The sequence below is a fragment of the Lissotriton vulgaris genome, chromosome 9 (genome assembly GCF_964263255.1).
Source record: "Lissotriton vulgaris chromosome 9, aLisVul1.2, whole genome shotgun sequence".
Classification (NCBI taxonomy): Eukaryota; Metazoa; Chordata; class Amphibia; order Caudata; family Salamandridae; genus Lissotriton; species Lissotriton vulgaris.
Window position 1 is genome coordinate 783751431 of NC_141697.1, and position 25025 is coordinate 783776455.

The following is a 25025-nucleotide window of genomic DNA, read 5'->3' on the forward strand; positions in this document are numbered from 1 at the left end:
ACTGAAATATCCACTCATACACCTATATAGTCACTCACACAGTCAGTCACTCATAGAACTACCCACACACCTGCTCACTAACCTAGAGAGTCACTCTCACACATCATTTACTCACCTTTAGTGTTATAAAAAGTCAATTATTCATACAGATACTAACATATACTCACTCATCTATAAGGTCTCTAACGCAAGCACACAATTCCCCAAACAGCCACTATCACAATCCCTTACTCACACATACAGTCACTCATATACTCCAACTATTACCTATTCTTCTTTTCATATATCCAGTTATTCACCCATATACCACTGACATATGCATTCACTCACCAACACACCCATGCTCACACTCAAGCACCTATACAGCCCTTCACTTACACACTCACTAACCCATACAGCCACTGACTCACCCACTCACTCATCCATGCAGACAGTCACACACCCTCATGTACCCATACAGGTACTCAGACACCCAATCAGTCACCCATACAGCCACTCACCTACCCACTCAGCAACACTTACAGCCACTTAGACACCATCTGACAGACTGATACAGACATTCTCAAAAGCTAGTCACTCACCCATACATTCACTGAGACATCTATTCACTCACTTATAAAGTCAGTCATGCACCAACTGAATCATCCATATAGGCACTCATACAGCACTGATTCATCAATACACTTTGTTATATATATTTAACACTCATAAACATTTTAAAAACATTCACAGTCACTGGATGATGTCATCAGTGATATCATCAGAGATGTCATTTGAGATGTCATCAGTGATGTCACTGACCATGTGCTGAGTGATGTAATATGCGAGATCATAAGAAGTGCATTGCGGGGGCGCAAGTTATAGTTAACTCAGGTAACTATAACGGCTTAATTTCTCTGGTTTTGTACGAGTGAAATGTCAGCCTAACTATAATGTTCCTGTACATTATTTTTTAAATTGAATTTCTAAGGTTTTTTAAATTCTATTTGCTAACTATAACGTCCCTGAAGCCTTTGTTTCTGTCGCAGAGGCAAAGAAGCTGTCAGGAGGTGCACTGACAGTGTGCCACCTTTTAGGCTGTACACTGTCAGTGCACCTCCTAACAGCTTCCTTGCCTCTGTGTCGGAGTCTATAATACGGCATGGGCAAAGAGACAAAGGGTTTCCCTCATTTGCATGAGGCCAAGGCCCCCATGCCAATGAGGGAACACCCTCTGGGGATAGTGTTGGCGCTATATGTGCGCCAGCGCTATCTGTGTTACAGAAAGGGCCTCACAAGCATCTGCCAACCTTTCTGTAATACACATATGCCCATTGCACCCCCAGGGCACTTTGCATAATACACTTTCAGGTCTCTTATTGGGAAGTTGTTGCAGATGAATCACAGGATACTTCTAGTTAAGTTACAGGATAGATTTATTAAGACACAGCAGAGCACTACACCTCGCCAGCTGACCAGACCATCAACTGACAAGTGTGTAACATTCAAGTACAAAGTAGAATGCACATAGGTATACTGTGAGGCTTAAGAGGTGTGAACATAGAGAAAGGTCTAATGACCAATGTTGCGAGGAGTATACGTTTACTACTGAAGTCAGAGAGTCTTCAGATTTCAAAACTACTGTAAAACTCAGATGGTCACAATAAGGCACTTTTGGATGAATGCTGGGTTTTGACTGAAGAAAATTCAGAACAGGTTCACTTATCACACAAACGGATTTACTAATTAACAACAAAATTTCCTCAGCACCCCAATGAAGCTTCTTTTAATGGAAGTAGATATTTTTGGTTTTTTTAACGTTATGCTTTATAAGCATAGAATAAAAAATGAATAGTAGATTCATGAGTTTTAATGGAAATTACTTCTACCTTTTGAGTGCTGTAACAATCATTGTCAAGGAATTTATTAATGCTGTAATGTAATTAAAAGATTTTTCATTTCATCAATGAACCTGTAGAACTTAAGTGTATAATTTTGCTCCTTTAAAAGTTGTACTCCACATAAGCAAGCGCCTCTCAGTACCCGCCATTCTACAATGTACACTTTATATCAAATGAAAACCTTGATTTATAAAGCATTCAGCTTGGCATAGGCCTCACCATTATTAGTAATGTATGGTACATATGATGGATGGATTGAATCCTTAAACAGAAAACTATTACGGTTTGGGCATGTATTTAGGTCTACAGTGGAGCCCAAATATAAGTGCACATAAAAGGCAAAATGTTGAGGGGTTACAATAGAACATATCAAATTGGTCCACAATGGATATGCTCAATGATTAATTGTGTAAATAGGTGTGTCAAATAAGCGAAAGAGGTATCTCATTATATTTCTCCATGTTCTTGGCTCGTTTTGCCAATAACTCAATGTTTCTGTTGTGAGGGATGCCTTATTTTTTCGGGTCATCATTGCTTAATGCATGTGTTGCATTCCTTTCCTTCTTTTCGGATGCCCTTTTGTAAATGAATACAATTGGTTGGGATAAGATTCCACAAATTACTGCAATGAATACGCTGTATTATGTGGGACTCTATTCCACTTGCCACAGAACATGCACACAATAAAAAAATACTTGTTTTGCTACAGGTATATAAAACATGCCTTCTTTAAAGAAAAACATTCAATGTTTTTTCTTAGATGGGAGTTGCAATTCATGTCTAACAAAGTACATACAAGTTTGGCAATGTTTATTGATATAAGTCTCCCCTCTGTCTTGTTTTTTTTTCTCTGTATTTGTAGCTAATGCAACATTTAGGGCACAAGGAACTCCACCTGTTCAAAGTGTCATCTTCAAAGCATCCCAACAGGTGAGAAAGAAGTCTTGGGTAAAAACGATTTCCTTGGATCTCTTTGAGTCTATGCAATGTTATCTCTTCAGGGCCAACCCCATCTTAACTAACCACTAACCTTTTATGTTGTGAACAGGTCAAGATACCCAATAACAACTCTGTTACTGTCTACGACAACTGGAAAAGATTCTTCAATCGGACGAGCCCAACCTATGGACCAATTCCAAGGTAACGCATATACATGTATATATATTAACCATAATTTTTCAATGAAAAGGAATCCTCTTATTTTATTAATTTCTAAAGGAAGTGCCTTTGGTTTTACTTCCTTGATTCCACCAAGCTGGCTTTAGGTGTACCACACTTTTGTCATAAATACAAAATGTTAATGCTCTAGTTGTTCATTAGACCACTGTGGGGAGGGAAGGAGTAGGTCACGGACTGGAAACCGAGAGGGCAGGGGGAGGAAACTGTGGCAGAAGACTGACAACACCTGGCAAGCGGGAGAGAAAGAGGCAGCACAACAGATCGTGGAGGCCAGGAGAGATGGGATTCATTTATTTATTTATGCGTTTTTATATAGCGCAGACTTTACCCGAAGGTGTCAGAGCGCTTCACAATAGGAACAGAACTGATACATGAGAACATTACAAGTGAACAAATTACAAAAGCAAACGTTACATTACATGAGGCAAAAGTGACAATCCTGAGCAAACAAAATACAAGAGGTAGCAAACGGTGCATTACAGGAGGAAAAAGTGACGTGTGCAGGTTACAAAAGCGTACAAAGTACAAGAAGAGGTATAATACTGCAATAAATGGAGGACACTCAAACACAAGAACAAACGTTACGTAGGCAATGATGGCACCTGTGCAAGTATCGAAAGCAAACCAAATGTAAGAGGTAGCAAACAGTGTGTTACAAGAGAAAAGTGACATGTGCATGTTACAAAAGAGTACCAAACACAGGTAAAAGGGTAATACTGCAATTAATGGCAGATTCTCAAACCACAAGAACACACTGGGAAGGCACTTCCATAGTCATGGAGAATAGACATTTTCTATACTAAAAGGTCTTCCTTCAGATAATAGAGAGGGCAGGAATTAACTTTGGAAGTGTCTTTGAAGGAGGAGAACTTTTAGGTCAGTTTTGAAGGCCTGGGAGGAGGTGGTGATCTGGAGCTGAGGCGGAAGTGAGTTCCAGATTCTCACTGCGTTGCCTGAAAAGGATTGGACCATTGATCTTTCCTTCTTGAAAGTGGGAGTTTCAAGCAGTAGATTTTCCGCATTTCGTGATGGTCTAGATCCTCCAGAGAGTTTCAGTTTATTCGCCAGGTAGCGAGGAGAGGAGGAGTGAAAGGCTTTGTGGGTAATACAGGCAGTCTTGTAGATAGATCTTGCCTCGATGGGAAGCCAGAGGAGGGTGGATAACATGGGTGTGATGTGGTCGCTTCTTTTGACCCCATAAATGAAAGGAGCTGCTGAATGGAGAACAGACTTAAGGGGGGACAGGTGGGATTTCGGGAGGCCAGTAAGAAGAGAATTGCAGTAGTCCAGTCTGGAGAGGACCAGCTATTGGACCAGAGTTTTAAGGTCATGCTCCGGGAAGAAGCAACAAATCCCCCAAAGAAGGCGCAGTTGGTATCGAGCAGACTTTGCAATTGAATTATTATTTTTTTTTTTAAGTTTCAAAAACCTTTATTGACTTTAAAAAAATTCACACAGCCAGGTGCCTACAACTCTGGGGCCGGCAGCGAGAGAAGAACAATAGTCGCTTATCCTCAAGGATAACAAATCCCTTTAGCCAACAAACCCTGGGGTCCGGCGGCAAGATAGACATATATGCATTCAGGCCAATCAACTTATACACTGTTTGAAAAATTAGTGAGCTGTATGTCCCATGAAAAGTGCGAGAACGCTCTTGTGATTGTATCTAGTCCCTACCTGCCTTAGCGTTCATTCAATTACGAGAATATATTCCATAAGTAATTTGAAACCCAAATAGTTACGAACAACCCCCCCTCCACCCCTCCTATGCACACACACAAAACCACCCCACAGCTGTCCAGTACCTGAGTCCCTGCAGACACTCGCGCCCGACCATTCATTCGACTATCTGAAAGCAGGGTATGCGCTGAGTTCCCCATAATAATTGTAAAAGCGAGCAGCAAGACCCATAAATATCAAATGGGCCCTGTCAGTCAAGTATTATGCTACTTACTATCTAAGCATCCTCCCTTCTAGTCCCTTCCCTTCCCCTTCTGGCCCGAAACACCTTCATAGCGCCCTCAAAGGTTCATCCTTATAGGCTCGTTGACGTGGCGCTCCCTGCGCTGTACAAGGTGCCTTAGGGAGGCAACCCCCTATCAGGTCCCTCCTCCGTTGTGATTTCTGTTTCTCCGCCTCTTAGGTGGGTTTGGTACAATCCCCAAAAATTCTTCGGGCAACTTGTAGGGGGTAGCAGCTCGCTGTAATTTTCGGATTGCGTGCAGCAATAAAGCATATCATGCGCCCAGCGTTTCGCCGTAGGTAGTGGCCCCCTCATCCAGCAGAGCGCCACCACCTGCCTAACTATAAGCATCCCAACGTCTGTGAGTCTCCTGACCGCTACCGGGAGGCCCCTGGAATAGCCGAGGAGTGCCAGCGCAGGATCTGGAGTCAGCTCAAGCTCCAGGATCGTGTTCATCGTAGTGAAGACGCTGCCCCAATAATCTTGAACGCCCGGGCATAACCACGCCAAGTGTAGAAAGTCGGCAACCGGCTCATGGCATCTCTCACATTCAGCCAACTGACGGAGACCATATCTATGGAGTCTCTCCGGAGTGTAGTACACTCTTTGGAGAAACTTAAAATGTACCAGTCTATGTTTACCGTTCAGGGATAACTTCCTAGTGTTCACACAGCAGTATCGCCACATATCGTCATCAATTGTGACCTGTAGATCTTTTTGCCATGCCACTCTGGCTTTCATGAGCTGTTGGTCTCTGTGGGACATAGCGATCTTGTACAAATTTGTCAGTAGTTTGCGGGGAGTCTCCGTTTTAATAACATATGTGAGTTCCGGGACCTCCGGCGGCTCTGCCAAGTCTGGTCCCAATAAATCTAAAAGAGTGCTGCGCGCTCTATGAAACTGGAATCGGAGCAACAGGGGGGCATCACTGCAACCAGTTGCCACTTGGTCCCAAGTTTTAACTTCACTATCTTGGAATAGATTGCCCGCCAGATGTATGCCCAGTTTGTACATAGCTTGGACCACCCCTTTCTCTCCGATACGTGACAGCCATAGTGTCCAGTCCAAAGGCTTAGGCGAGTAGAGCAGCGCTCCCACCTGTGTCTGCAAGAGGGAATGCCAGGCGTGGTTCGTCGCAGGGATAGAGTCTAAAATACCAGTTCTGCGATCTGTTGGCCTGTATATCGTGGCCGGAAGTGGTATAGGATCAGCAAATACTTGTTCCATGCACACATGTGGAATGTGTGCGTCGCCATGTACCCAAGTGTGCAGGTGGGATGCCTGAGCAGCTCTATAATATAGCTCTAAATCCGGAGCTCCTAGACCGCCCATGCTTTATAGCAGTGTAAGGAGCGTCCACTTCGCCCTGGGTTGCTTGCCTGCCCATGCTAGCTTGATCATTAGCTGCGTCAGTTTCTGGAAGAAAGCTTTCGACAGTACCATCGGGATGGCGCTGAACAGAAACAGGAGTCTGGGTAATACCACCATTTTCATGATGGCTATGCGTCCCATGAGGGAAAGTGGGAGCTTGCACCAGGTCTCTACGTCGTCCTCCAGTCTATTGCAATTGAATTAATGTGGGAGAGTAGATTGAGTTTTGTGTCGAGTATGACACCAAGGGATTTTGCACTGTCGACAATGATGGTTTTATTGTTCAGTAGATTCATCTGGTCCATCCATGATTGAACCGGGGAAGGAGAAAGTGAGGAGGAGAGGAGGAGGAATTCAGTTTTGGAGGGATTCAGAATCAGTTGATGTGTTGACATCTAGTTTTGAATGGAGTCCAGAGTAGAGCTTAGGACAGAGAGGTCATGAGTGTAGGCAACCTTGAGGTAGATTTGAGTGTCGTCTGCATAGAGATGATAGTGGACCTCGGATTTACTTAGGAGATTTCCCAGTGGTTCCAAATAGAGATTGAACAATGTGGGTGCAAGTATAGAGCCTTGAGGAACACCTTGACCCACCGCCAAAGGAGATGAAAGACTGTCCGCTATTTTGATAATTTGGGATCTAACAGAGAGGAAGGAAGCAAACCATTTAAGCTCAGTGCCCTCCATGCAGTGTTGAGGAGGGTGTTGTGATTGACATTTTCAAAGGCTGCAGAAAGGTCAAGGAGAATTAGAAGACAAGACCCCCCCGAATCGAGTATCCGCAGCGCGTCATCAATCACTTGCAGCAGGCTGTTTCAGTGTTGCAGTTTTGGATGAAGCCGGACTGAAAATTGTCAAGAAGATCATTGTCCTTGATATGACGAGAGAGTTGTTTCACAACACATCTTTCTGTGATCTTCGCAAGAAAGGGTAGGTTAGTGATGGGGCGGAAGTTGTTGAGGTCATTTGCATCAGCATTTAGTTTTTTAAGCAGAGGGGTGACCTATCCAGTTTTGAAGGGAACAGGAAGGGAGCCTTGACAGAGGGAGAGGTTGACCAGAGTGGTCCAATAGGGAAGAGAATGGGTATAGAAGTCAATGGCAATGGCACTAGGGATGGGGTCAAGAGAATGGGTGGAGGGCTTTGTTTCGAGGATGCACTTGAGGAGGACATCTTCAGAGATGGGGTCGAAGTTCTGCCAAATGGCTAGCGATATGCGCTCCTCTGGAGGGGTAGGATGAGCAACCTGATCCACAAGTGATTTCACTTCTAATCAAAGAATACAGCGAAATCTGCAGCTTTGTTTGTAGAATCCTCCAACTTGGAGGTTGGGGGAGAGCAGTTAGTATTCTTGATGAGATCAAATAGTTTTTTGGTTCTATTTTTGGCTGAGTCAAGGAGGGTTCTGAAGTGTGATGCTTTCCCAAGGAAGATGTGCTTATGGTAATTGGATCTTGCTAAATGAAGTGTGGCCAAATTATCGGTGAAGGGCGCTTACCTCCATTGTCTAGCCTTGGAAGTGACAGCAAAGCTGATTCACAGAGGGAAACAGTGTCAATATTTTTAGTGTCACAGAACCAGGAGGTAGCCCTCTTAGGTTGGCCAAGAGTTATAGAGTGTGCTAGGTGAAGAGAGAATGGGATGAGGAGGTGGTCAGACCAGTCTACGTGGATAGGGGTTAGCGATAGAAAGCATGTCTGATTTAGAAATAACAAGGTCCAGGATTGAGCCCTTATAGTGTGTTGATTCTGTGCAGTGTTGGATAAGATCATTTGTAGAGAGGAATGTGGCCAGCAAGTTCGCGGAAGAGTCTTGCAGAGAGCCCTAGTGGAGATTGAAGTCACCCACGAAGGTCTGTTTGTCACTTTGCGAGTGTTGGTCGCTGATGAAGTCAGTGAGTTCCTCCATAAATGAAGGGCCGCTGCCAGGTGGGCGGTAAATTACATGGAATCTGAGGGGTGAGCTGTGGTGTAGTTGAAGCTCAAGAGATAGACATTCAAAAGTGCGGAAGGCGCTGATGGGAGAAGCCTTAAGTTGAAGGGAGTTTCTAAAGATGACTGCAACACCTCCCCCAACTTTGATAGGTCTGTCATTCCTAAAAATAGAATAGCCTGTGGGTAATAGGAGATCAAACATAGAGTGAGAGCAATCATTGAACCAGGTCTCTGTTAGGAAGAACATGTCAATATTGTGAAGGGTGATGGAATCAGAGATTTCCAGTTTGTGTTTTATTGCAGATCTGCAGTTGTGGAGCAGACAGCGCAGCTCTGTCGAGACTGTTTTGGTGACGGGGGCACTTGGGCTAAGAAGGGTGATAGGGATATTGTACCTATACAGGGGTGCACGGGAGGGTTCAAGTGGATGCTTAGTTCTGACAGAAATGATGGTCGGAATAGTGTAGATAATTGGGTTACTCGGAGATGCAGGTTGAAGAAAGGTGGCGTTCAAGGGCTTGTGTGAGTGAACGATGTTTGCAGACGACAGGTTATGCTTGGCTATGATGGGGTGAGGGGGCGAGGTGCATCTCGTGGGAAGGTGATAGTTTTCCAAAGGCGTTGAGGTGAACTGGAAAGTGGAAATCTTGGAGCTTAAAAGTGAAATGTAAGCTACAAGTTGGGAGATGGAGGTGATAAGAGAGCCTAGCTTATTTTCAAGAGAGGGTAGGGCAGAGCACGGAAGGTTGAGTGTCTCAATGGCAAAAGGAGGGGGTGAAATAGGTGTTGGAAGGCAGGGAGAGGTGGGGGACAGGAGGAGAGTTGGGGTATAGGGTTCATAGGTGGGGAAAGGTGGAGGTTGAGAGTTGGGGTTGGTGTATCACAGGTGAAGGGAGAGTTGTCTTTGTTGGCGTTGCAAGAATGAAAGGAATTAAGGACATATTTAGGGGGAGATGGGTGCGGATCAAGGCAGTGGGGTAGAAGGAGAGGGAGAGGGGAGGATTGTGAGGTGTCATAAGAGTGTAGGAGGTTTGGGAGAAAAAGAGGATAGGTTGTTGAAGAGGTCCTGTTGGCTAGGAAAGGTGGCTGTGAGGGAACGGGCATCTGGCAGAGTGAGGGGGGTTGGGAGAAGGGGAAGTTGAAGAAAGGAAATGGTTCTGCTGGGCCCGATGGAGGAAGATGGAAAGGGTTACCAAGGGGGGAAAGGGGGCAGCACAGCATTGCTGGCGGGGTGGGGGGAAGGAGAGAAATGCAATAGGATTGTGAAGAAATAGGGGTAAGAAGCGAGGGGAGGAGGGGATAGAGAAGAGGGGGGAGGGAGGAATGAGGGGAGCATTAGGAAAGTTAGCTAGGGGAGGAGGTTGGAGGAGGGGTGGACTAAAAAAGGGTGTAGCAGATAGGAATAGGGGGGAGGAGATGAGATTGGAGTACCGGGACGGTGCCGATTGGAGGAGGAGTGTATTAGCTAGTGGTAAGGCTGACGTGATGAAGGGGGGGGCATACTGTGAAGTGGGAGGAAAGGGAGAAGAGGGCACAAGGGAGGGGGGAAGAGGGCCGACCTGTGCCTCCCGAGAGTGCAGCCTATTAGAGTGTAGGGAGGTCAAGGGAGGACAAAGGGAGTAATGGGTGGAGCTAGATGGAGAGTCAGGGGAAAACCCGGTCTCAGAGGATGGGAGTAGGGAGGGGAAGAGATGGTCAAAGAGAGAGAGACAGTACCGTTGTTATAGACTGAGATGGTGAGGGAGCCGTTGAAATATGCAGAGGGGGAAATCTTTAGTTGTTTCCCATGAGGGATAGAGGAGGAGGAGGTGACCTTTTTGTGCCTCCCAAAACAACCATTGTAAAATTGGTCAACAAAAGGGGAATCAGGGAAACGTTCAATAGTGTTATGCTTCAATCATTTTACTGAAGCTTTAGTCTGGCCGGGAGGATAAAAGATTTTGTAGCAGTTAATTCCAGCCTTAACTCGAGTGGTGGCCATGTTGGAAAAATGAGGGGAAGGGGGGATATGAGACGGGTGTTACAAGGAAAGCCGTGGTGATGAGAAGTATAAGGACTAAAAGGGAGCACATATTCCAGACGTTGGTGAGGAAATCTGAACTAATGTGTCATTCAGGAAGAGAGGTGGGTATTTGTTGGGCCATTCATCTAGGTGTACATGAAGCCAACTGGCACAATATAATATTTACAAGGGAAATGTTTACATATGATAGGACCAACTGGATCACTGTCAAAACCATCACAAAGCACAATTAGTCAAAGTAAAACAGATCACAAACGAACACCCAGTGACCACTGGTGATCACTGTACTTAGCATCAGCCTGTAACAGAAGCACATTCAGCACCAACCGCATTGTACGCCCATAATCTCAACAGACCACTATTGGACCCTAATCTCCTGAGAATCACTAACATTAGGGGCAAAGAGCATAGGGTGGAACAAAATCTGACTATCAAAATCAAAATATGCACGACAGCCTCTTCATCATAGGGCCACATTTAGAGGTGCTCAGAACAGGGTGCGTAAATCATACAACATGAAAAGCATTTCCTAGCACCACATATGCCTAAAAAGGGGCCTGGCTCTGTTCAAACCTCGCAGTCTCCCTGGACAACTGGCCATCTAAAAGGGGGACTCAAATGCCCTGAAACCATAATGTCCCGGTTGCTGCCCATGCAGCGAGAGTCCTAACTCAATCAGAAATGTCCCCACGGATAAAGGTGTCCTAAACGGTGCAGCTGGCACTACTTGCTGCTCAGCTGTAAAAGGCCTAAACGATGCAGCTGGCACTGCTTGCTGCGCAGCTGTAATAGGCCTAAACGATGCAGCTGGCACTACCTGCTACACAGCTGTTAATGGCCTGAACAGTGCAGCTGGCACTTCTTGCTGCGCTGAGGAGAGCGTGAGCCTTCCCGCCCACCTGTGGCGCTCAGCAATTAACGGGCTCAATCACCGCTTTGTACGGCAGAAGGCGTCGGGCCCCCACAGGGTTCAGGAGAGGGTGGGGGGAAGGTGTCAGTGCCCGCACTGAAGGGTGCCCACGTCGGACAGTTACTGCTGAAGCCTCTAGGTGGCCGCCATTTTGCGAGGACCGGTAAGGTGTATCGGCAGAAATCAAACAGTCTCACTGGAGTTGGAGACCGACTTCATGGGGCCCCTTCGTTTTTTGCTGGTAGGTCTGGGGGCGCAAATGTCTGCTCCAGGTATACAATCACAGAAACGCCACAATCCAAAGAACAAGGGCTAGTATGGTTTGGGTTCCGTTATACCACCGCTATCCCACGGTTCAGAGGAGGGAACCTGCTTTCAGGGACTGTTGACGATTTTCCACAGTAGTTTCCCACAGTAGGGCAGATTAATCAATGGACCACTCATAAAGGTCTGATGCACTTTACCTCTTTCCTTTGCAGCCAGTGATGCAGGTGCGAGGGCTCGCAGAGGTTCTGAGAGTGTGCTTGTGATGTGCAAGAGTTTTGGTGCGTGTAAATCCATTAGATCTAGTGACCCGTGGGTAGACCTCCAGGAACTGCCTGGTGCGCTCCCTACTTACCGCACCATTGCAAATGGTACTTGAAGGGTTACATTGGAGGTAGTGCAGAGGCTGTATGGGTAGCGTGTGGGACCTCAGCGGTACAGGTGCCCTCAGTGGTTGGCTGTGGCACACTATTTTAACTGCTGTTGTGCCTGTATCCTTTATTCTTTAAACAGCCCTCAGTATGTACTGTCAGTGAGTGGTCAATGGGTGGGTAAGGGGCCTCAAAGACCTTCAGGAGGCAGTTATGGTGTGTGGTTCAGTTCTGTTGTGAGAATCAGCCCCCAGGGTGCTATTGCCGAAATAGCAGGGAGCATGGTGTGTAAATTGCGTAGGTACATGCTACTTCTCTCAGGCACTCGATTATGCAGCCGCCATTTTGGATCCGGCTCCAATGAAACCCCGATGTTAGGAGGGCCACAGTGTTGGGTAATGAGGGCTGGAAATAGGTGGCAGAAGCAACAAGCTGCTCACACAGGGCAAGTGGCGGAGGTATGGCAGCACAATAGACCACACAGGACAGACTGGAGGGCATTGGCTGCTCAATGGCCCATGGAGGGTAGGGAGATGCACATGGTCAACAGAGGGCAGGGATAGGTGTTCAGCAAGCAGGCAGGTGGGATGGGCAGTGGAAGCACTTTGAACCATGGAGAGAAGGACAGAGGGGGCAGTGGTATGCACATGGACAACTGAGGGTAGAGCGGAGGGAGGCATGGGCTGCAAGCTGACCTTGTAGGGAAGGAACGAGGGGCAATGGCAGCACAATTGACCGCTTATGCCAGGCTCTAGGATTAGTGGCAGCACAACGAACCATGGCGGGTAAGAGGTAGGTGGTAGGGCTGGAAAACTGAGGGCAGGGAGCAAGGGGAAAGGGGCAGCAAGCTAACCACACAGGAGGGGCAGTGGCGGCACAACAGACCACACAGAACATGAAGGTGGGCCAATTGCAGCACAATGGACCATGAAGGGTAGGAAGGAGCAGCAGGACAATGGACCGTGGAGGGCAGGAGGGAGTGAATAGAGTCATAGACTTGGATGATGGAAAACAGTGGGGAGGGGGAAGGGGCAGGAAGCCGACCAAGCTGGGCAGGCGGGAGGGCCAATGTCATCACAATACACTGTGCAAAGCAGGCAGGTGGAGCAGTGGCAGCTCAATGGACAATGAATGGCAGGGTGTTTGGTGAAGGGGTATGGACAATGGAGGACGTGGGGAAGTGGGACAGGGGCAACAGCCTAACACACAGAGGAGGCAGTGGCATCACATCAGACCACACAGGGCTGGAATGAGGGGGCAGGAGCATGGACATGCACAGTAGAGGGCACATCAATGGTACCAAATGCAGAGAGAACAAGTTAACTACAGGGGGTAAGTGGAAGGAGCAGTGGCTGCACAGCAGGGCAGGAGGGAGGGGCAGGGATATGGACACAGACAGCATAGGACAAGGAGGAGATGGGGAGGGTCAGCAAGCTAAGCACAGAGGGCACGCGGAAGGGGCAGTAGCAGCAGGAAAGGCTGCGTACGGCAGGAGACAGGGGACATGGCACATGGCACAGACTAGGGCAAAGAAAGGCAGCAAGGAGGGAGGCAGGGGTAGCAAGCTCACCACACAGCCCATCTGTGGGCTTGAAAAGGTGACACTAGAAATTAGTGCCATCATCTGTGAAAGTAAATACGGGACTTCAGCAACCATAATTCTTTGCGGTGATAGACCGGCCCATCTGGGGACGTAATTCATAGAAATTATCGACTGAGACCGGCAGCACACACCCAGACTTTCAAAGCCTCTGAGGAAGAAAGATTATTTTTCGAAACGCGTCAGGCGGAGGGAAAGGCTGTCCAATGTTAGCGGTGAACAGGAGCCCACTTATACTATACCCTGATTAAAGACTTACCACCTTATGCCTGTGTTTGGGTGCTGCTCAACGTTTGGGTATCTTTGGAGCTGATAGCTGATATATATATATATATATATTCACAGAAAAAACCATAGGTTATACTCCATATATAGTTAGGAATTTGCATTTACAAAACCTTGAAAATTCAATGAAAAAACCATTGGTTGTAGGCCATATATAGTTAGGGATTTGCATTTAGAAAACCTTATTTTACTCGCATAAAACCATTGAAATTCCATACATAGTTATAAGCGCTAACTATACATCGCGCACCCGCAATCCACTGCTGATGATGTCACATATTACATCATTCATGACATGGTTAGTGACATCACTGATGACATCACTGATGACATCTCAAATGACATCACTGATGACATCACTGATGACAACATCCAGTGACTGTATGTTTCTGTAAAGTTAAAACATGTTTTACATATTGAAGAATGAGTGCACGTATAAGTGTCTGGATGAAGGATTTACTAGGTGCATGACTGACTGATTGAGTGAGTGATTAAATGTGTCTCACTGAGTGCATGGGTTAGTGACTAAACTGTTTTAATTTGTGCATCATTATATCTGTTGTTCTACAAACTGCTGCATATGTTGATCAGTAGCTATATGAGTAACTGTATGGGTTATTGATTGGTTGTCCAAGTATTTGTATGGGAAACTGAGTGTGTGTGTATGGGTGGCTGGGAGGTGTGTGACTCTGTACATAGATGTGTGAGTAGTTGATTCACTATATGTATAGATTCAAAACTGCATGTGGAAACAGCTGTATGGGCGGTTGACTGTGCATGAGTGTATTAGTGAGTGAATGGATATCTCAGTGCTACATGTCAAATTAAGTACATATGTAAAACACAGTACATGTGAGAGTTGACATCTATAAATAACTGTGCATAAGAGCTAGTGAATGTGTGAGTGGCTGTATGGATCATTGTGAACATGTATCAGAGATTGTATAAGAGAGTAAAGTAAATATGTGTTAGTATATGTTTGAATAAGTAAGGTGTGTATAACTGTATAGTTGAGAAAATGGAGGTGTGATTAATTTTTGGCATAACTGACTAGGTGTGTGAATAACTCCATGGATGAGTGACTGTCTGTTTACACTGATTGTATCTAAGGTTATATTAGAGTCTGAAGAGGTTCATGGTATTATCACATGAATGATATCATCAGTGATGTGATCAGTCATGTCAAATGAGATGCTATCAGTGATGTCATCAGTGATGTCATTTGAGATGTCATCAGTGATGTCATCAGTGATGTCACTAACCATGTCATGAATGATGTAATATGTGACATCATCAGCAGTGGATTGCGGGTGCGCGATATATAGTTAGCGCTTATAACTATATATGGAATTTCAATGGTTTTATGCGAGTAAAATAAGGTTTTCTAAATGCAAATCCCTAACTATATATGGCCTACAACCAATGGTTTTTTCATTGAATTTTCAAGGTTTTCTAAATGCAAATTCCTAACTATATATGGAGTATAACCTATGGTTTTTTCTGTGAATTTCAATGGTTTTTTAATAGCAAATATCAAAAGCTGTCAAATGTCAAGTACGTGATAGGTAAAAACGTTTTCGTGTTTATGCACGCTGATGTGCTTTGAACGCTGCCCCCCCCCCACTCCCCTCTTTTCTCTTAGTAGTACTCTCTCTTTGCAGATAGTGAACGGTAGTTAACTCAGACCTTTACCCCTGTTGTAATCCGTCGTACCTGCTTGTCTCTCCATTTGATTGATTATTATCCAAGCATTTACTGTTTTACAATTGGTTCTCTTTGGATCATTCTCTATTTACAAACAAGCACAAAGTCGCAATACTCTGTTTAGTCTTTGCAGATAGTGAAAAATCGTGTAAAAAAATAAAAGTAATCGAGCAAAATCAGTAGACCACTAATTCGATCTCTTTTTGACCTCGGTAAAATACAAACATTAGGAATAACCCTTCATGAGAAATACGAAAATAGTGAAATGAACTGAGCTCCACACCATGAGGGCTGCAAAACAGCTCGACTCCGCCACCCACACCGCCCAAAATAACGGCAAACCCTATGCAAATATTATAAATATACACAACACACCAGCAAAGAAACAGAGTAAAACATTTTATTAAATAACTATTTACATAACTATTTTATACTTTTTATTGCCCGATCCGGCTAGCTCAATCGATCGAGCATGAAACTCATGCACTGATAACAAGCGTTGAGAGTTTGTAGAATGATGGCTTCAGATTTTCCACATACGGTGTAGTGGCGCGAACTGGCAGGGGGCGTTTGGATTCTACCCCTTCTCCAAATAAGATTTTCATACGTGAATGTTCGTTCATGCTTTTTGTCCCTGACTTGCTTCCATATCACTGCCTTACATACATGGCATAAGTCCTGGTTGTTGAGTGCCATACTTCAGAGTTCTAAGCAGCTCTTGTAACACTGTTTAAACCTTATTTGCACCTGCTGCAGCTTCACTATTCAAAGTAAGTGGGGTCCATTTGTGGACCTGACTGCATTGGAAAACAATGTGATACGGTGCCTCCCTAAACCGCTTGACGGAGGCCCCCGAGGGGCGGTGAGATGGCGCGGACTGAGAGGGGGCGCTTGGCTCCTGCCCCCTCCCCAAGTCGTGTTGCCCTGGTGAGGCCTGAGATCGCCCCCGGCATAGGCGGCCGGCTCCCGGGGTCTGGCGGAATTTTTTCCCTTTTGAAGAATCTTTCATTCTGGACCTTGTCCCACAATCCGTTTCACCTGAAGACACGCTGTCGTAGGGCGCCCCTTTACCGTTTTAGTTGCCATTCCGCCCGCTTTTGGTACTCTGTGCCTCTTCCGCCATTCAGCTGTTTACCGCTCGCTCTTGCGACTACAACGTCTCGCTCACCATGTAGTTGAGTTGCTCCCGCTCTTAAGATTTGACCGAACTTTTTGGACTGCTGAAAGCGGTTGTATTCCGACCGCTGGTTGGTGGAGACATTTTGACTATATTCTGCACCTGCATTGTCGCGTAATGCGTCATATGACGCGACGCGTTAGCGCACCCGGAAGTGCTCCGGTGCGCAAGGCGCAGCTTCCCGGAAACGATCCAGAGCGCGCCGCGCAGCGCGTAACGTAAGCATAACAGGTCATGTGACTTGTTAATAAAACTTTTCATTGGTTCATTTTACTTTTCTTTTCCTAATTATGTAAGACTAGGTCATGTGACATAAAAATAACACTTTTCATTGGATTAAAACATTTTTTTTCCCCAAACGATGAAAGCCCCACCTTGTTTCTGGATGTTTCAGACTGAAGCTGGCGTCACCATGAGAGCACCACCATCTCGTAGCTCCGTCGTGGCCATTCCGCAAGCAATCATGGCAGCCGCTCCCCACCGGAAGCCTGCGGGAGTCGAGGGCCCCCAAGACTTTTGTACAATCTTCAAGGCTGAGGGGACGCTTTCGAGAATGGAACCCAAGCCCTGGCAGACAAGCGTCCGAGTTCCAAGGTGTCCCAGGGCCATTTTACTGGACCAGGCCCAAATCCGAAGAGCCGGCCGCCATTTTAAGAGTCCTGTGGCAGCCGCCTATCGCTGCACCGCAAGAGTGGGAGCAACTCAACTACATGGTGAGCGAGACGCTGTAGCCGTAACAGCGGGCGCTAAACAGCTGAATGGCGGAAAAGGCACAGTGTAGCAAAAGCGGGCGGAATGGCGACTGAAACGATAAAGGGGCGCCCCACTACAGCAGACAAGCCTCCGCCATGTGCTTCAAAACTGCATATGTATCTCGTGATATCAAGGTTGGGCAACCAGTACAGAACAAGCAGTTACGAGTCCCATTTACACCGGCGCCATTTTGGGCGCGGCCGGGCAGGTCCAGGATCTACTGAAACATAACAAATGAGGCTGACGTCTCTGAAGCAGTTGACGAACAGCAGGACATAGCAAATAAACATGAACTCTCTAAAGCTGTTAACTCACTGCAGGACAAAACAAGTGAACCTGAAACCTCTGGAATAATTGTCGCTCAAAAGAACAACACACAAAACTCTGTAGAGCCTGAAGAAAAAAAAACAGAAGGGCACTGTAGTTTCAGACACACTTAACACTAATGACTAAACAAAGATATCGTCTGTTTATAAAGCAGTTATCATCTTGACAGAATTGACAAAGAAGTGTACAGACACCAATGCATCAGCATTCTCGGAGATAACATCTTAAGGAACAAAGAAAGACCTGTTCACTCTTGACACCCCAGGTGCTGTGTATATTGCACTATAGTGCTGCATCGAGAAAACGGGCAACCCTATTGATGTGGATTTTTCATTATTGATTATTGTAAAGAAATTGCGACTCCCCCCTTTAGCAGATTAGCTAAATGTTTGCGTAATTTAGGCATTAAAGTTATATTATTGTTGTTGTTATCGTTATAGTTCTGGTTAATTTCAAAAAATGGTTAAATATATTTACAGTTTTTGTTGCGTTCGTTATATTTAAATGTTAATAAAGTTTTAAAATGTAACTGTCTTGGAGTACTATATTTTTTTTTAAAAATCGGGTGAATGGGGCCTTGAATCGGGTTATTGTCATGTGTGGGCTTTGCAAGTGTACTGCTACAAGATCGGACATTTCAAACTCAAATACACGTTCTTTTTCTTACCTTTCCGAAGCATGGAGCGCAATAGCAGGCAGAGAAAGGGTGATGCACGTGTTGAACACTGCCTGGCCTGCAAATTGCTGGCAGTGCCCCCCCGCCCGCTCCTGAAAGAGGGCACACACACACCGCCGCCCCGAGTACTTCACAAATCTTTAAAAGACCATGCGCTTGTTCAATGGGAAGTGGATAACATGGCTAAGAGCATTTGCTGGATAATGCATGAATATCGCTGACTTTTCAACGATATTCATGCATTGCGGCCGTTTTTTATCGCATTTGCGATAAACATTGCTAATAGCAAGGTTTATGTGCGATAAAATTCGCCGATGTGCGGCGATAATTTTTGTCTCTAAACAAGTTAGAGACAAAAATTACCGCTAGTTGTTGGTAATATGCCCCCGGGTTTTTCCTTGCAGGAATCGGGAAGCGAAAGACTAGCACTGAAATCAGTAGTCTCACGCCTGAATCGGGAGGGTTGGCATGTCTGGATACTCTACAGCTGGGGCCATAAACTACATTCGCAGGGCTAGGTGATAGCCTGGGTCCGGCCTGGACAATCGGACACAGAGGAAGAGGAGTGTCAGAGGGTGCGGTAGTGAATAGGGTGAAAGGGAGGTGTCGGGCGGGCACAGGGTGTGATTCTCAGAGAAGAGCAGCGCAGATGGGGGGAAGTATATAGCCCATGCATGAGAGAGAGAGCGGGGGTGACCATTGCGTGGGGGAGATGCGTGCGAGGGTGGGGAGCCATGCTGAGAATCGGCGGCGTGCAGAGAGTGGCCCTGGTCAAGGCATCTAAAATGGCTGCCGTGCACGACAAAATTGTGGCATTGGACAAAACGCAAGATGGCGCAGACAATGTTTATCAATAAGGATTCATTTATAACAAAATATTTACTCGCAGTGACAAAATGGTGGTCAACACTTCCTCATTTCCATCGAATCGAACGTTAACAAACGTCACGCAGCAAAAAAAAAAAAAAAAAAAAAAAAAGCTCACGCACAGAGCAGTTTTTAGCCATGTTATCCAATGGAAGGTGGATAACACGGCTAAGAGCATTTGCTGGATAATGCATGAATATCGCTGACTTTTCAACGATATTCATGCATTGTGGCCGATGTGCGGCGATAATTTTTATCTCTAAACAATTAAAACGAAGCACAAAATGGCGAATTCCCGTTTCGCTACCAGTTTGCGGCCCAGTTCGCGGCCCGGGAAACGCTTCTACCGTGAAAAATAATTTTTTATTTATTTTCCCCACGGGACCCTTTAATAACCCCAACAACAATCCTAGGGGGTCAAGAGGGGTATACCTTGCACCCTTTCAATAAATTCCCCCTTCGTTTTTCACCTCTTCTCTCTCGATCCTACCGAGAGATAAGATGGCGGCCGCTCCGGACTGTTTAGAATGTTGACAGACACCGGAGAGCCAATCAGCTTTCTGCGCGCAAAGTTCCGAAACGCGAAAAGTAAGCGGACCGGATCGCTGCCCGGAGCGCTGTTACAGATATATATCTTGATTTGAACGTTAATTTCTCAAAAACTACTGGAGCACATATATTGAGACCTAGCAAAGGCACATCGGGCTAACAGTCCCTACAATTTTGCCAAGTTTCGTGCAAATCCATTCAGCCGTTCGAGCTAAAAGTGAGTCCAACCGCCCTATGGAAAACTCAATGTAAAAAACGCGTTTTGGGACCCCCCTTTTTTCTCAGCCCCCCCTTGACGAACCCCCACCAAATTTTCAGGGGCTGCTCAGAAACAAAATGTGCCATTTTCCTGAAAATTTCAGCCGATTCCGTCCACAAACGCCAAAGTTATTAGACATAGAATTTTCAAAAATTCCATAGGGAATTAATCCTAACTATATATACCTACTGGCGATAGCCAGTAGGTAATATATATATATATATATATATATATATATATCCATCCACACACGAAGGTTGCCTGTAAAGGAGTCGCCTCACACCAGGAAAGTTTTCTGCCACAGTGAGTTTAATGCAGGTCCAGTGAGGTAACCAACCGCACAGCACTCCAATTGTTTCTACAGTGCCTGACGCGTTTCGTGTAAGCACACTTTATCAAAGGCTCTGAGTAGTCTGAACACAGCTGTTACATTTCTTAGCGCTACTTGTTAGGAAACACAGTCCCGCCCCAATGGGCGTAGCCAACTCCGTGGCTTGCTGGGTGTTGTAGTGCTAGCGTTTTGCTTCAGTGAGCTTGCATTGCTGTGTCTTGATTAAAAAGTACGTATTACCCAAGTGGGTTGGTGGAGCACGGAAGGACCCATCTCTGGCATGTTGTGTCTGCTTAAACCGGCTTCCTGTTCCATAGGCAGCGTCGTTATTACACGTCGTCGCTGGAGTGTTCCCAAAAACACTGGGGTTCCTCCGCGGCTCAGGCAGGCCGCCAAACATCCACACACGAAGGTTGCCTGTAAAGGAGTCGCCTCACACCAGGAAAGTTTTCTGCCACAGTGAGTTTAATGCAGGTCCAGTGAGGTAACCAACCGCACAGCACTCCAATTGTTTCTACAGTGCCTGACGCGTTTCGTGTAAGCACACTTTATCAAAGGCTCTGAGTAGTCTGAACACAGCTGTTGCATTTCTTAGCGCTACTTGTTAGGAAACACAGTCCCGCCCCAATGGGCGTAGCCAACTCCGTGGCTTGCTGGGTGTTGTAGTGCTAGCGTTTTGCTTCAGTGAGCTTGCATTGCTGTGTCTTGATTAAAAAGTACGTATTACCCAAGTGGGTTGGTGGAGCACGGAAGGACCCATCTCTGGCATGTTGTGTCTGCTTAAACCGGCTTCCTGTTCCATAGGCAGCGTCGTTATTACACGTCGTCGCTGGAGTGTTCCCAAAAACACCGGGGTTCCTCCGCGGCTCAGGCAGGCCGCCAAACATCCACACACGAAGGTTGCCTGTAAAGGAGTCGCCTCACACCAGGAAAGTTTTCTGCCACAGTGAGTTTAATGCAGGTCCAGTGAGGTAACCAACCGCACAGCACTCCAATTGTTTCTACAGTGCCTGACGCGTTTCGTGTAAGCACACTTTATCAAAGGCTCTGAGTAGTCTGAACACAGCTGTTGCATTTCTTAGCGCTACTTGTTAGGAAACACAGTCCCGCCCCAATGGGCGTAGCCAACTCCGTGGGTTGCTGGGTGTTGTAGTGCTAGCGTTTTGCTTCAGTGAGCTTGCATTGCTGTGTCTTGATTAAAAAGTACGTATTACCCAAGGACCCATCTCTGGCATGTTCCTTCGTGTGTGGATGTTTGGCGGCCTGCCTGAGCCGCGGAGGAACCCGGGTGTTTTTGGGAACACTCCAGCGACGACGTGTAATAACGACGCACTTTTTATATCATGTATTTGGATTTATCCAGAGATTTTTTGGAGTGTCAAAATGAAATCTTGTTGATTTTGCAATTATATTTTCATAAAGTTTGATTGTGCCGTTCTCAACCCGATAACAATATAAATCTCCATTATAATGTGATGGTTAATACGGGTTGGGTTCTGTTAATATGATTTTTTGACACTAATGAATATGCATATTACATTGATTATATATAAGTCATGTAGTCTGTTTACTATGTTCTTCATTAACTTTTGGAACATGTGACTTTGGTGGGAAGGGCATATCACTTAAAATGGCGAAAAAACATTCACAGCCTTTATGTGAACAAGGGCGCCTAAGCCCGAAACGCGTCATCTGTTGGCTACTGCTGGGTTCTAAATAAACATCTTGCCTGGAAAAAAGAAGTGGTTCGTTCTCTTTCTTCGCTGCCGAGGCTTTGGTAGAAGTGGAAGGAGTGTTGTTTGCGATATATATATATATATATATATATATATATATATATATATATATTTATATATATATAACTGGGACACTTGAAAAAAATGGTAGGCAGGCGGTGGAAAATGGCGGGCGTATCGCCACCGCTAGACGGGCAGTGGTGATCCGCCCGGCATCCTAATAGACCCCATTGTATGTACAGATGTGTATTCCTCACTTTTATTTTTCAATGCCCCAGTCTTCAATGTGTGAATCTCTTTAGGGAGCAACGTACCCTGACATTTAAAAAAACAAACAAGGGCAAACATGTATATCTAATTCTACTTACAGCCAGCTCATCCAAACAACCTGGTGCAGCACCATTTAGCTAGTCACTTTTATTGTAACCTCTGGAAGTAGTTGGACTCTGCTTGCTGTCGTCTAACACAACCTCTGGGTGTTCCCATTTCTGAGTACATTTTTTGTTAGAGATTCTTCATGCAGATTTGCAGATTTTCTTTTCAGTCTCTTGCTCTCCTTCCTCCTTATGCCACTGGAACCATGTTCCAAAGAAACTAATACCTATGGAGAACAGATATGAGTTTTTGAGCCTCACACGTTCTACTTATATTTTTGGAATACATACAAATGCCACCCCATCATTCTTGATTCAAATGTATTTCTTCTATTCAGTGGAACTTTTGTTTTTCCTGTATTTGTCAATTCAAACAACTTTCTTCCTGCACTGAGTCCCAGAAAAAGCCTGACCCACAGTCCATTAAGAGAGTAAGAATGATACAAAAGCTTTAACATGTATCAATCCCACATACAACTTTCAGGTGCAACCCAGAGGTGTGGCCTTAATTTCAGGGTCATCACTAGAGGGCCTAATCTTTGGTCCTGGGTCAGTGCCAAGTGGCTGTAATTTAATTTTGGTGTCATACCCAAAGTACTGATGCCTAATTCTGAACATGCCCCACAGCGCAGGTCCTTCTCTGAAGTCGTAGTTCATACCCCAGAGGAACCTCCAATTGCTGCAGCCTAATACAGCCTTCTCCATCTCCACTGACCCGCCTGCTCCGTGGTGCATTGGACCTATGCCACTGTTGCTTCCCAGTACTTATTTAGAGACAAGAGGATCTATTGGCGACAATAATGTTCAGAGAGCAAGATGATTCTTAGCCAGAGCTTATGTAACCATCCACATGGTACTGAATACTCTGAAAAAACATCCTGTGCCCTTGATTGGTCTAAAACATTTTTCTGGGATGGAGGTGTCATAGCATCTGTTTCAGGGTATCCTTACTCTGTGGTGCTAATGATGCCCCTCTTCACCCACCATTGGAATTGAGAAGACATACATCCTTGAAGTGTTTTCTTAATGTGCCTCTACATTAAGTGTGGTCCTAAGCTGAAAAGAGTTTTAGCCCTGTCCTGACAGCACAGGAATGGCCAGCCACAAGCAGGGGAAACCACTAGGGATATTGGAGTGCAGAACATGCTTTTTGCCAGGCCCACAATATCCCCTCTTCCTTCCTCCATCACCAATGGGTAAACTGCCTTTCTTCTGCAAAAGATTGCAAATGTGCAGGGAAGGCAATAAGCCAACGCCAGCAGGCTAGACTTCTACATTGTGCTTGGACAAGGCATGATGGGCCTGTTGTGCTCTTTACTGTATCTGTTTGTTAAACGATACGCTAAGCTTAAGCTATAAACAAGGCCATTACCTCAGCACTGTCTTGGTAAGTACTCCTCAGTCAAGACCCTGGTTACTTTAATTTTGAACTAATTCTCTATGGCATGATGTTACTCATGACACCCTCATTTTTTTACAAACAGTTTAGCAATGCATAATGGAAATATTAGTGATCTTGTTTAAGTTGGGATGTGCATGAATCATATGAAAAAATACACTTGTTTCTAGCCATGAAGAAGCTGTAGCTGTCTCTGGCCTGAACAATTACCAAGGATGACAAAGTGCTCCATGCTGGGCAATCCTCTGGTTTGAAACTGTGAGCTAGGCATACTGGGCAATGTGTGAAACGACGTAGCAAAGAGTGTGTGTGTGTGTATATATCCAATCCAATCCAATCCAATCCAAAAATTCTTTATTTCAGTCATTTAGACCATAAAAGATGCAATACAAATACACAATAAAAAGACTTAACAGTTATAAAACCACATTTCATACAGTTCATGCAGTTACTTCCCATAATAATCCAGGCATAAAAAGGGGTTTAAAAACAGTTCATAGCATTGTCCGCACGTTAAATGATTTTTTTCTTATCTGCCACATGGCCATTAGGAATTTAGCGTCTGCAAACACAATATGAGGCAGAGTACTGGTTTTCAGTATTCTATATGCATGCAGGTGGCTCCTAAATCCCAAATTTCTACAAAGCGGCACCAGCCAGTATTTTCTGGGTCTATTATATGCAGGGCAGAAAAACATGAGGTGAATTTCATCTTCCTCATGAATGTTACAGCATAGACAGGTTTTGTCATTACCCTTTAGCCATTTACAAGTGAAGGTTTTAATGGGCAGAGTGCCTAACCTCCATTGTATAAACAATTTTCTCGCTAAAATGGGAAAGATAAAATCCATAAAATTTTCAAATACATAGAAATTTTTGGATTCCAGGAAACGGTCAGTTAGAGTGCCGCTGTTTCGTGCAGACACCAGTAGTGCTAATCTTTTTTTCTTATAGGTTTGTACCAGTCTTTTGCGGGAAACCCTTCAGCAGCCTTGTTCTGGATCCTCCCATAACTCAGACAAATTCATGGAGTACAGTTCTTTTTTTACAAAAGCAAGCCAGAGGATTCTGTCTCGTTGGTTCAGGTTCATGAC

The 25025-nt window shown here is 45.3% G+C and overlaps 1 protein-coding gene across 1 annotated transcript in view; it reads left to right on the forward strand.

The window, feature by feature from the left end:
* Positions 1–25025, forward strand: part of NAALADL1 (N-acetylated alpha-linked acidic dipeptidase like 1) — a 274450-nt gene that overhangs the window by 164220 nt on the left and 85205 nt on the right. The window contains exons 12-13 of the mRNA XM_086938510.1: positions 2743–2810; positions 2929–3020. Coding sequence (XP_086794636.1) covers positions 2743–2810; positions 2929–3020 — 160 coding nt within the window. The remainder of the gene's footprint in view (positions 1–2742; positions 2811–2928; positions 3021–25025) is intronic.